This window comes from Ipomoea triloba, chromosome 15 (genome assembly GCF_003576645.1).
Source record: "Ipomoea triloba cultivar NCNSP0323 chromosome 15, ASM357664v1".
Taxonomy (NCBI): domain Eukaryota; kingdom Viridiplantae; phylum Streptophyta; class Magnoliopsida; order Solanales; family Convolvulaceae; genus Ipomoea; species Ipomoea triloba.
The window spans coordinates 11,411,711-11,425,986 of NC_044930.1; the positions used below are offsets into that span (position 1 = coordinate 11,411,711).

A 14,276-nucleotide genomic window follows, 5' to 3' on the forward strand; every position below is an offset into this window, starting at 1 on the left:
ACACTTCTCACTTGATTTCAAAATCATAATAAACTCAATGGTCTTATTTGGTTGCATAGTTAGCTTATCAATCAATTTTGACTTGTTTGATCACTATTAGTTGTATGACATGGTTAAACAACCAATAAGATTATTTGATTAATTAACTTTTTGTAACAGTTTATTGCTCCATAATGTTAAAATTTTAAAAATTGCTCAAAACAACTCTTTTTATCAGTTTTTGATAAAGTCATTTGCCTGTAATCATCTATCAGCTAACGCTTAACAGCTAATTACATCTTTTTACAATCAGCTAATAGTTATTTACCAAACACTCTCCAGCTAATAGTTATTTACCAAACACTCTCACTGTCTCAATTGTTGATATTCAAGATTTTTTTTTTAAAAAAAAAAAAAAGAAAAGAAAAAATTAATCGTCAGTAAAAACCTACAATTCACCCTTCTTTTTTTTTCTTTTTTTTTTTTTTGAAAGCATACAATTCACCCTTCTAATACTAACTATTGGTATTAACTTTCACTCTAATTCTGCTCGAGACCAAAGTCGTCATTTAGAGAACTAAAGTATCATTTTTATTATTAGTAATATTAAATTAAAATGTTACATATTGATATTATGTTTTAATTGTTCAAGTATATAAAATGATGTATAGAGTATAGAGATATAATTATATTTTATTAGGCAAATGCTCTCATAAGACTATCTCATAAATCCTTAGCTATGAGACAAGTTATCTTCTTTTTTTTTTTTTTTTTAATATTACACTTTCTACATGAGTATTAAAATTTTCAACTCCTAATATTATATTTTGATTTAAAAATATTACATTTTTAATCAAATTATATTGTCCGCATAAGTATTGCACTCTCTCTCATAAGTAACAATTCAACAATTTATTCATGATTAGTATTGCATTTTTTTCTCATAAATAACTATTTAACCACAAAATATTACATTTTGATTTAAAATATTTTTTTTTCTCAAAAGTATTATTTTCCTTATAAATAAGGAACAGTTTATTCTAGTCTTTCACGAATAAGGATCTATTACACGGTCGAAACTCACTTCTTTAATAATAATTGTGGAGGGACTTGGCCTTTTTGAGGGTGAATTGAAGATGATGGAGGCAGGCATGCAGCAGAAGCAGTAGTGTGGGCTAATGGCTAATCCCATCTAATCTTGCAACCCTTTGCTAAAAGGGTATTAACGATATCAGCAGAAAGCATAAACCTAAAAGAATTGGGCAGCTTCACCTTCTTAAGGGTTGCACAGCAAGCTCTGAGGGCAAGCTCAACACCATTTCCTGATACTCTCCCAACATTTACTAGCTTCGCATCCTGCAAGCACCTCAAGTTCCCCATCACCATGCACAGCCCCACATCCGATATTGAACACTCGCTCAAATTTATCTGTCAACAACATACAACATACAACATAACAATCTCCCTCACCAATCATAAACCAACAACTTTTAAGCCCGTGTATGTACACTTAGGATGGGATGTCGTCAAATCTTATTAGTAGAAATTGGGGTAACCCAATCCAAGATGATTAAGGATACGAACTTGTAACCACTAGGTCGTGAGTTCCAATCCCAGCCCTCTTGGTTTGAATAGGTCAACTATGAACAACCTAGGCTGGTTTACATCCTTGTGGTCTTTTGTCAGCTAGGGTTACAAGGCTGGATTTACCCAATGCACACTCTCAGGTAGTGGCCGCGGGTTTTCTTTGTCTCCCAAAAAAAAAAGTACTAGTAGAAATGCCATAGTTTAGGTAGTGTAATTAAAAACATAGACAACAGGTTGAGTATACCATATTTAACTAACTGGATGGTGCTAATTCTAACACAATATATATATATGAAGTGGGATATATCACACCCCTACAAAACTAGCACTAGGTGTCATGATTAAATTTGTGAAGAATCTATAATACCTGTTGCAAATTTCTTGAGTGATAAGCAAGGGCCCAAAATCCTGAATCGCTGATGTTTGTACAATGTTTTAGATCCAGTTCTGCAAGTCTCTGGCAGCCAGATGCAAGAGCGGTCAAGCCTGTGGCTGTTACGTTGAGAAGGCCTCGTAACTCGAGGTCAGAGATTTCAGGTAGATGGCCTAGATACTCCATCCCTCTGTCAGTAATCTCACTGCAATAAGACAAGTTGAGTTTCTTCAATTTTTTGCAACCAGTTGATAGAGCGTGTAATCCATCGTCGCCTATCCCCATACATCTGCAAATATTTCAAGAGATCAGAGGAGCATTCTTGCTTTACGTGATCAAATTGGCTTGAAAGGTTAATTACCTACCGATATAGATCAAGTTCACGAATCTCTTTGCAGTTTAAAGCAACATAGTTCAGTCCTTTGTCCGAAATGTTAGTGCATAGTCCCAATTTTAGACAAAGCAGCTTTGAGCACTTGGACAGATAATTGAGTCCTTCAAAAGGAGAGGTGAGAATCGCATCAAAAAATTTCATCGATCATTGAATATAGAGCATTCAAAACACCGGTTGATCATAGAAACAGAAAGGAAGCTTTGAAACTCACCAATGTCATTAACTCCAGGACAATCGGTAAGATCAATCTCCTCAAGTAGGAAGCTTCGAGACCCAAGAAGATCAAGACTCTTCTCTGTTAGAAAGTTGCAGCACTCCAACTTTAGGCAAACAAGATCCCTACAAGATTCAGTTATTGCCGAGATTGCAGTATCTGAGATGTCACCACAGCACGTAAGATTTATTACTTTTAAATTAACACATCCCGACACCAAGTGCTCAATTCCACCGTCTGTTACTCCTTTGCATTTTCCCAGTCCAATTTCTACCAAAAACTTGCAATTGGCACTAATTATTTTAAAGCACGTGTCAGAAACAGGTGCCCCATCAATGATAAGTTTCTTCAGATTCATTACATCCACCAGCTGGTTGATGAAGCCTGTAGGAAGCTCCTGAAGCATCAAGTTTAGCAATTCAAATTACAACGCTGATTTTAAGAAAACTCCACAGAAAAAGAGAGAATTTTCAAACACTTAACTGTTGAATGCACTCACATAGAAGCAGTAACTGGCATGGATCTGTAGAATGCCCGAACGTCCACTTATGAATGAAGCCAAAGCAGAAAAACTCAGTTTGTCACACCTCGATATGTTCAGGTCCTGTCATCCGGACAAAGAGTTAGCCACTCCAAAAAGTTGAGCAACTGATGACTCAACGACACACCAAAACTACAATATTCATTCAATGTATTATGTAGCAGCATCACACTTAAGAATCCTTCAGAAATTGCATCTACCTAGTTCTTCTCAGGTCAACATAAAATCTGTATATCACCTACTGAAAAATCAAAACATGATTTCATACCCCATAAAAATATTATACTCCCTTCTATCCTATTTTATATCAGTCATGTTTACTATCATTGGTCAAACCAACTCTTTCTTCTTTGCTTATTTTCTTTAGTATTTATAAATTATTTTTAAATTTAATTTTGTGTGTTTAATAGTACTTTTAACGTTTTCTAAATATATAACCCTAACCAAACATTTTATATAACTAATACTGAACTTAATATTATGAAAAATTGAATTAAAAATAATTCTACTCAAGCCTGGTTAACCAAACCAGCCAAACAAGCCAAACACTAATGAAGTACTAATTAGCAGTGTATGAGAGTTAGTACTGGAAATTGTATATGAGTCCTCTACCATCTCTCAATCCAGTGATACGAATGAGAAGGTCATGAAATGCAATTTTCACTGTAGAAACTAAATTCAGCCTTGGCCCAACCAAAAAGAAGCATAAACTATGCAAACAATACAAATCTAAAGCTAAACTAAATGCATGCAGGCTCAAATCTATACCTGAAGCAAAGGACAGCCTTTTCCAAGATAATGCAAACCTGAATCATCAACTGCTCCACACCCCACCATAGCTAAAACCTCCAGCTTTTGCATTCTACTAATGGATTGCAACGACTCGCTCGTGACCTAAACCAAACTCATTTCATGATTTCAATGTCATCATATAATAATGGAAAATACTACTTGTAATCCCAAATTCTACTCCCAAACTTTTATGTTGACATATTCAGGTCCCACAGAATAAAGATAACCGTAAAAGTGAGGTAGTAGAAATAGAGAGGACATGTAGTAGAACTCGATAATAATATATATAAACGGGTATGTGTATATTTAGGTGGAAAATGCATAGTATATGTATGGATGAGGGGAGAGAAGAGAGGAGAGAGACCTTTGAGTAAGAGATATCTAGAAGCTTCAAGTGAGGGCACTTTTTGGCCAAAAGATCAATGCCAAGATCGGTGATTTCGAAGCACCATTTCAAGCTGAGCTTCTCGAGACCCGAACACCCAACGGCAACCTTAGCCAAACCTACGTCGGTTACGCCCAAGCATTTATCCAACCTCAGATCCCTCAGCCTGGCCGCGCACGACAGCGCGGCGGCCTCGCGATCCCCGAAATTGCAGCAGTACGAGACGTCGACGGCCTCGAGCAACGGGCAAGACCTGGCCAGCATCTCCAGCCCGGGGAATCTCAGCCCGGCGCAGCGGCTCAGCACCAGCCTCCTCACCCGCGCGGCCCAGCCCGACCCGTTCCCCAGCAGCGCCGCAACCGTGGCGTCGTCGATGCGCGGACACACGGAGAGGTCGAGCGAGTCGACGCGCGGAAACCTGGCGAGCAGAACCTGGAAGTACTCGACGCGGAGGATCCGGAGGTGGGTCCGGTGGAGCGAGTCAACTCGTAGGAAGCCCCTGCAAACCGCGCGGAAGGATCTCCGGTCGGCGGCGTCATCGTCGGCGATAAAGGACAAAATCCGACCCAAAACGTCGTCGGTGAAGAGAGACAGTATGAGAGAGGACTGAGACAACATCCTAGGAAAACACGAAACGGGTTTCGGAGAAATTTAGGTGGGAACGAAGAGGAAGAGGAGGCGGAGGTTGAGGAGAGGCTGAAGTGTAGAGGAAGAAAGAGAACGACCCGACCCAAAACGCTTCTTCCGGTTCAAACAACTCTTCATTGTATAGTTCGCCGCCGATTTGAATATTATTATTTTTTAAAAAACTTTCTGGGAAAAAAGTAATTAGGAATCAGGTGCAATAGAGCGCGGCGGCGATATGGGGTGGCGCCGCCTGCATCAGAGGCTTTACTTTATAATTGACAAGGAAGGAGATAAGTGAGAGGGAAGGGGCTGAGGATGATAAGCGATCTGGGCCAATAATAAGGGGTCAAGCTTTGATAAGTCACGATGAATGGGTTAATAACTTTTTTTGAAAAAATCTAAAGGAATAAAAGTCCTAGCTTACTCAACGAGACACCAAAATATGATTGATTCATAAAATGACAAGTACAATAGGTACGTTAATTTTTTTAAATTAATTTTTCTTTGAATTTGAGCTGACTTAGAGAATAATTTTCCACAAAATAAATTATTAAAATAAGGCAGCCATGTGCTATTTAAAAATAAATTTTTTTATATTTTCTATTTTAAAAACTTATTTACTAATACATTTTTTTTTCAAATTTATTTTTTTACTAATATTATAAAATTAACACAAATTTAATTTTAAGTAATTTTTAAATCTTATATTTAAAATATTTTTTGATATGTTTCGTTTAAAGGGAAAACATATATAGTGTTTACTTTTATTTCTAATATATGTAAGAATTTTACATTTTATATCCGAACTAAATTTATATATGTATATAATATAACTAAAAATATATCTGAACCAAAAACCTATTAAGTTTACTTTTTAAATAATATTATTCCGAGCTAATATTTAAAATATTTTTAAATATATTCATTTGAATGAAATGTTATATATATAACTTTTACTTTAAAGTTTCAAATTTTGATATTTAGATCAAACTTATATTATGATATATAACATAACTAAAAATACGCAAATCAATAATCTATTGAGTTCAATCATAATCTAAAACATGGTGTAGAGTTTTTTAGGTAAGAGCATTTTTCATCTCTTCAATTTTTTTCGGGGTTTTTGCGCCTTTTTTTTTTCAAAGAAAGAAGCATCTACTTTGCCATCAAAAAATACCCTTTCTTAAATTATGGTTTCATTGGAAGGACCAAAAGTGTCCAAAATACGATAGTTTGAGGTGTTAAATGAAAAAAAAATTATTGTCTATAACTAAATTTAGAATTGTCACCAAAGATAATGGACTTATGCTAGAATTAACTCATTCAGAAAAATAATTTAAAAATTGAACATATAAAAATACCTTTGCCTACAATAGGATTTTACCGGAAAAGTCATTAGAAAGACTACAAGTGTCCAAAATACGATCGTCAGTATGTAAAACGACAAAAACGATAATTTGGGACTAAATTTAGAATTACCATCAAAGACAATGGACTTCTGTTGAAATAATACTTATTGTAGTTGACTAATTTTTCACGCGCATTGCGCAAATGAGATAATGCCGCCAATGTTTATTTTTAAATAAGTCCTTCTAGGTATATCAATACAAAATTATATAGAAAATGATAATGCAGAGGTAATTGAATGTATAATTTATTTATTTAAATCGGTAATTCAAAGTCTATGAATGCAAGATAATATAAGAGAGTACTAAGCTAAAGGGAGCCAATGATGCACACTACCTTCATTGTGATTCGCTCAACTAAAAAACACTGGAGGAATCAATCTTGAAATTTGGGTTGTATGAAGTTGCAATTATGCTAAACTTTTTGCATTATTTGAAAAAACAAAGGAGATTGAACTAGAAACATTGTTGTTATTAAGCAAGAGCCACCACTTATCGTGATGGAATCAGTTGAAGAGGGAAGAAGTACGAGTGAATTAAATGTCTTAGGAATAAAAGATCTTGGCTGGTAAGACTCAACCAATTGCTGACACTCTCTCATCTCCTACGTTTGCTTCAATACTCCACAAAGTTGATGAAGTCACAACAGATGCTGACCAATTAGATGCAATTAGTGACTTCATCATCAAAGAATCAATTTCAAGCTTGAATGAGTTTTACAGTAACATCAATTCCAGTGGAGTAAGTAATCATGTTCTACATAATGTTGGCTTTGTTGCTCTGTGGCAATCTGTATGTGGATTAAAACTAGGTTTATGCAGCAAAAGCTTCATGAAATCCATTAAAATCATGACATCTCTATCCTTATTAATTTTGTAGTTATATAGCTCTCATATGAGGATTTGTTATGAACATTTCAAGTGGAGTGGGGTCTTTTTAGATCAAGAAAATTTAATTTACTTCATCAAATTCTCCATTTTACTGTTGGAGAATAATTAAATATGTAAACACAAAAAGCAAGTGATTCATTGATGCTTTGTGTGTCTTGATGCATTGATTTCACTACAAAAATGATAAAAATTGGTGATGTGGTGTTTAATTGATCAAAATGACTGTAGGCGGACTTCAAACCAGTGCTTAGAGAACTTTTGGCAACTCATCCAAGGTTGAAATTCTTACTTTGTGCACCTGAATTTCAATAAAGATATGCTAAATTCTTGCTCATTTGTTACGTGTCTCTCAATTTATATGATTCCCCCACCCCCGCCCCTTGAAGGTGCTGATAAATGACATAGTTACTTTAAAAAATGAAGATATTTTCTAAAGCATCTTACATCTTACAATTTAATTAGTTTTGTTATATTAAAGAAATAAATGCATGAAATTCCTAAGTTGATTCCCTTACTAATATTTATAAAATTGACCTGTCATTTTTTAGTCAATGATCATCCTAAATGGATGGATCAAATTAGTTTACACATATCACGAGAAATTTAGTTCACATTTGATCATGTATGTAAGTAAGTATGTATGTATGGAATTTTAATGATGTAAGAACAATTTTGTTCAATAAAAAATAATACGGAGTAGTATAATATGTGTAAAGCAATATACAGTTGTACCTGTTAACAAGAAAATGTGAAAAGTATATATATTTAAATTTCAAAGTGCGCGGGTACAAAATCAGGAAATCCTCTTATTCTCCACTTAGTTGACTTGACTTAACTCGAATCAGAATTACCTTCACTTTCTGGATCATCAAGGAAAAAACAACGCTTCATTTACGGGTCAGAAAGATTAGATCTCAATGCAGAATTTGCATACTTTGATAGAGCATAACTCATAGACCGAGAAAATAATTTCCTTCAATCCGATGAAGGATTCAAATAGATTGCATTACCAGAGGCTGCTCTTGCTTTCCCATAAAAGGGCGTCCCCAATTCATTCTGAAGGGCCTCCGGGGATGTGACTTGATTTTCATAGAAGAACTTATATGCTTGTTCTTTTGAAGTGCCGAAATCTGTTAACAAGAAAATGTGAAAAGTATATATATTTAAATTTCAAAGTGCGCGGGTACAAAATCTCTAAAGGGCCTCCCTCCGGGGATGTGACTTGATTTTCAAACTTTAGCTTGACTTAGATCACTTGAATTGTTTGATCCTCTTTTGCCGAGCTTGGGCTTCTTTATGACTTCTGAAATCTTTACTCTAGAGAGGAGTGGAGTTTCAAGTGATGATTGAGAATGAAATGAATGGCTCTATTTATAGGGGTGAGAATGTGAGATTCCCACTCCATATAGAACTCCTTGATATTATCTCAAAATTAATAAATAAATATTTGAGATAATATAAAGAGTTATCCAAAATGTATTTAGTCACCATAATGTCTAGGTTCATGATCCTATCACAACTATAATATCTTAAATAATAAAATATAATTTGACTAAATCTTTATCAAATAATTAAATTAATTAGGCAAATAACATAACCCAAATTAATTTAATTAATTGATATACAAGTTCAAATAATATGCGGTCCAATATTAATAACCAATTTAATTCCATCAAAATTTCTGTGTCTACAGTACCATTATAGAAATACGAACATAAATTATTAATATCATAATGACCTAAATCATTCCCATAATTCAAAAACTATAATTAAAATATTGAGTCATATTCTAAATAATCAAAATAAGATTACTTAAATGAAAACATTGGAAAAAAAAAACTAACCTAGATTTGTTTTTAAAAATATGCAAGAAAAATGATTTTCAAAGTTCCTTATTTGTAATCTTTAATGCTTAACTTTGAATTCTATGTACATAGTTTGGCTAATTGATTCCCCAAAGTTAATGTTAAATTTTATATTGTATATTTTTTTAATACAGTCTAACATATTCATAATAGGCAAAAGGGTCAAATAGACTCATGTACTACCACTGATTGTTCATCCAGCACCATGAATTAAAATATGGTCCATCTAGGGCATTATACTCCTAATTATTTTTCATCTAGCATTTTTAGCCTCAAGTAACCCATCTAATTTGATGACATGGAAAAATAAAATTAGAAAAAATGATGACATACTATTTATATGGATGATTTCTACCCCATTTCTTTAGTGAAAAAAATAATTTCTTGCAATGAAATAGGGTAGAAATCAAAATTATTATATAAAGTTTTAACTACAGTGTATGTATAGCGGGGTATTCACTATCTTTCGGCAATGAGATTTCATGGAAATCGATATATGAAAATTAAATTATTTTTATAATAACTTAAGATATTGTATTGGGTAAATTTTATTTTATTTTAAAAATAAATTAATATTTTTAGATTTTTGGATAATTGAATAACCTAAGATATTGTATTTTTGGATGACTTCTTGCAATGTAATAGGACAGAAATCAAAGTTGCTATATAAAATTCCAACTACAGTGTAGTATATGTATAGCGAGGTATTTACCGTCATTCAGCAATGAGATTCCATGAAAATCGATATATGAAAATTAAATTATTTTTTAAAAAATAATAAAATTTACCCAAATACATAAAACTTTATATAACAACTTTGATTTCTACCCTATTTCATTGCAAGAAATCATTTTCTTCATTAATGAAATAAGATAGAAATCATCTAAAACATTCGTATAAATAACATGTCATCATTTTTTTATTATTTTATTTTTCCATGTCAACAAATAAGAAGGGTTACTTGTTAGAAATAGGCTAAAAATGCTAGATGAAAAATAATTAGGAGTATAATGACCTAGATGAATCATATTTTAATTCATGGTGTTGGATGAACAATCAGTGTTAATACATGGATCTATTTGACCCTTTTGCCTTTATAATATATGTTTAACAATTATGCCAATTCTGATTGAGATGAGGTTCAAACCTAAGATCTTCTTTAAGGAAATCAATGAGTAAATTAAAATAATAAATAGTTAACGGAATATTTTATTACTAAAGTTTACACTAACGCGGAGTATTTAGAAAAAGTAAATAATATAATAGATGATAAAGTAGAAAAAACAATAAAAATACTAAATTCAAAATAATATGAATAATTCATTTTAACAAATAATTGGACCAATATTTTTTTTAGTTCCCGTTATAGGCCTAATGTTATTGGATCCAGTAGTTATGCCGTGGACCTGGGTCCAAAAATGACGCATTTTTTTTTAACATATTGGCCTCAAATGTGGAACACAAACTCTACATTCACATACACTATACTCTACATTCACAATTTATAAACTCCATATTCGCACATTACAGAATTATATGTTTAGTAACTATATTACCACTGTATGCATTCACACATTCAAAACTCTATATTCACAGATAGGTCCTATACTCCATATTCACAACTTGAGAACTCCACATTCACACATTACAGGGCTACAAGTTGCTAGAACTTCTTAACTCTAATACAGATTCACACATGCATAACTCTACATTCACGATTTCTGTACTCCATATTCACAATTTGAAACATTCACATTCACACATTTCTGGACTTTACATTCACACAATCATAAGTCTACATTCACGATTTCTATACTCTACATTCACACTTTGAAACCTCTACATTCACACATTTTTGGGCAACTCAATATTCAGCAATATGTTTACTAATTTTTTTTTAAAAAAAAAAAGAAAAAAAAAGAAGACAAAACGATGTAGTTTTGGACCCAGGTCCACAGCATAATTTGCGTATTGGATCTCATTAAATTTAGTAGATCAGTAGATTTACATTGAGTAGAAGTAGATAATCCTTAATATTTTCACATTTACTTACGTTTTCTTTAAAATTTTAAATATCAATTAAATTCCATTTACTTTGGAACCAACATTGTTTTATTTTTAAAAATCTAAATGCTAAATCTGATTAAATTAATGTCAATCATAAAAGTAAAATTGAAAATAATACGGAATAATAAGCTGTGTCTAACACTCTAACCGGATAGCGTCAGATCTGAAATTGGACCACTATATCCAACATGGATGGCGGATTTCAAGTCAAACAAATCTAGACCCTAGAATGCTTGTCCTGATCAGAAACCAAGGGTGAAGATGCAAAGACCAAGAACGTCAGATCTGAGTACAGAAAATGTACTACGTTCACGGCTCAAACGCAGCATAGCCATAGCCCAGAGGGACATAAGGGTGATTGTGACAGGGAAATGATATGCATCTACCAGAACTAGCGGTTGTTTGGTTGGGAGGATTAGTAAAAAATAAAGTTACCATTTTAATTTGAGTTAATATTCGATTTGATCTCTCAATTATTAGGATTTTACCATTTTGGTGTTAAACTTTAAAAACTCAATTTTATTTTCAACTATGTAATTATTTTTGCCTAAAATAATTCTTTGTCCAAGCCAGAATAGTTCTGTTTAGGACTATTTTGGTTAACACTTGCCTAGTTGGGATGGAATTGAACAAATTTGAAAGTCGATGACCAAAGTGATAAAATTTTAATAGTCAAGTGATCAAATCAGGTATTAACTCAATTTAATTTTTAATACTCTGTTACACATTTTTTATCGAGTCTCTTACAATCTTACATAGTATTGTAAAAATGTACTAATATATTAGTTAAGATCCTCCGAATATAGTGACATTACCACGTTTACAGGGAGTTTGGCTGGTAAAAAAGAAATAGGGGAAAAGGAATTGCAATTCGGTGGAAAAAGAATAAGGTGATAATAAAGTAAGAATTCAAATTATATTGTTTGGTAGGAGGAATAGAATTATTGAGAATGAGAAGGAAATAAGTGGTATAAAGATTAAGGGTCACGCTTGTGTGAAATCATCTCACGGATCCTTATTTGTGAGACAATTCAGATCGGGTTGAATCAACATGCAAATGCCATACTTATATGTACAAATGCCATACTTATATGCCCAAATGTAATACTAATCAGGATTAAAATTTTTGTCATTTATAAAGTAAAATGTAATACTTTTGAAGAAAAATATATAGTAACAATTTTGTATTTTGATGTAAAAGTATTATATTTTTCATCAAAAATATTACATTTTTCATAATAAGTAATGTTCTCCTTACTTATAAAGAAAAATATAATACTTTTGAGGAAAAATGTAATACTTTTAAATCGAAATGTAAAAGTATTACATTTTCCCTTAAAAGTATTACATTAAAATTATAAGTAACAAAAATTTTATTCTTGATTAGTATTACATTTAAGCATATAAGTATGATATTTGTGCGTATAACTATTACATTTTCACCTTGACCCGATCCGTCTCACGATGAGACGGTTACACACAAGTTTCTGCTAAAGATTAAAATGTCATTGTATAATAATAATACTAATAATAATGAAGGGTAAAAAGATTTTTTTTTCCCTTTTCCCTTTTCTTCCCCCAATTCATATAGAGGAGGCCAACTGGTCAGGAGGGTATGAATTGCAATTCAACAAAATGAGGGAATTGTAATTCCCTCAAACCAAACACTGTAATTTGGGTGGCTAAAGAATTGTGCTGTAATTGAATTGCAACTACATCCAACCAAACAACACATTAGTCTTAAATTTTTAATTTAATGACTTGTGGTCCTTCCATTAGTTTAAGTAAGGACAAAGTTAAGACCATGACTGATTAAAAATTTGAAAGTTAAAGGATCATAAATAGTTAACTTGAAAGTTGAAAGACCATTGGTGGTGTAATTTGAAAATTGAAGAACTACGAGGTTAAATTGAAATTTAGAGGTTAAATTGAAATTTTATAATTAAACCTGACCGTGTCATAATTTTCGGAAGACTTAAACTTAAGTGTTTTTTTTAGTACTACTAACTCCGTTACAATGTAGTATCTGTTCATAGCTACTTTCTCAACCTACTGAAGCACAAAGAGTACTGAGGCTCGAACCCACCGGGTGACACTAGACCACAAGGTGTTTGGCAAGATTTAACTTAATGTATTTAATTTCACGGGAGAAAGAATAAAAAATAATATTTTATTTTAGAAAATTAATAAAAATATATTATGGTAATATAAAAAGTAAAATATAAAAACATTAGGCGATGCAATGAATTAGAGATTGAGTGAAATTTTCGCAGCTGGCGTCGGGAGACCAGCTAACGTGCAGAGACCGTACCTATCTGCAATCGTACATTCTTCCGCAAAAAAAAATTTTTTTTTTAAAACGTAAAAGCATTTATTCCGCGGAATCTGACTGGTTGGTGATGTGGTGCGTGGGGACCACTCCCCGGCAATTTGTCCTTCCCTTTCTAGAACAGGATTCCCCACTATGTTCCATTGATATTTAGTTCTCACTGAGGCCAATTCTAATCCACTTAACATCAAAATACTAAATGTTACATTAAAAAAATATTCTCAATCATATTTTTATATTAAAACACCAAAAAACCAAATTTCTATACTAAAAAAATTTAGTTTTTTAATTATTAATTTGAATTTAATTAGTTTAATATAATTTAGTTCGAACTTCATTAGTTTAATATAAAATATAACTTGTGATGTAAATAATAATTTTTATTAACATTAATTTTTTTTATAATATTAATAATTAAAAAAAATCTAATTTAACAATATTTTTGAATTTTTTTTTATTTCACAATAATAATATAGCATAAAACATCTAGATATGTTTGATGTATTTGAAATTTTTAGCATTGTTTCGATCGTCTGAATGAGATCTTTAAAATGGTATAATTTATATTTAATAATACAAACTTTAAATATAAGTATTTAACAAAATAAAAAAAAAACATATAAAACAGATAAAGGATACATTTAGAGTTATAAAAAGAAGTAAGGGCAAAATGGTAACTTTCCTCTCCATAATTAATTTGGAGCTGATGAATAGTGTCGCGCCATATAGGGTGGATTGCCATTGGAGTTTACCGTTTTGGCGTCACATTGGAGCTGCTCTAAGGCCCTCCTCAATAGTTTGAGTTTTTCTCAAGTTTTTTGTGTGCT

General features: G+C 32.3%; 1 protein-coding gene across 1 annotated transcript; it reads right to left on the bottom strand.

Moving 5' to 3' along the window:
- Positions 1-953: 953 nt before the first annotated feature.
- On the bottom strand, positions 954-5,233 carry LOC116007452 (F-box/LRR-repeat protein 3). The gene is made up of 7 exons (XM_031248125.1): positions 4,245-5,233; positions 3,857-3,982; positions 3,047-3,151; positions 2,545-2,944; positions 2,305-2,434; positions 1,934-2,228; positions 954-1,407 (listed from the first exon to the last, which is right to left on the bottom strand). The coding sequence occupies exons 1-7, from the start codon at positions 4,881-4,883 to the stop codon at positions 1,162-1,164; spliced, it is 1,941 nt and encodes a 646-aa protein (XP_031103985.1). The 5' UTR covers positions 4,884-5,233; the 3' UTR covers positions 954-1,161.
- Between the last annotated feature and the right edge of the window lie 9,043 nt (positions 5,234-14,276).

Bases quoted from the DNA above. Each gene is read 5' to 3' on its own strand.
- LOC116007452 (XM_031248125.1), bottom strand. From the start codon at position 4,883: ATGTTGTCTCAGTCCTCTCTCATACTGTCTCTCTTCACCGACGACGTT. The intron at 3,983-4,244 runs GTCTCTCTCCTC...AGTTTGGTTTAG, and splicing joins TAGATATCTCTTACTCAAAG to GTCACGAGCGAGTCGTTGCA. The intron at 2,229-2,304 runs GTAGGTAATTAA...AAATATTTGCAG, and splicing joins CGTGAACTTGATCTATATCG to ATGTATGGGGATAGGCGACG.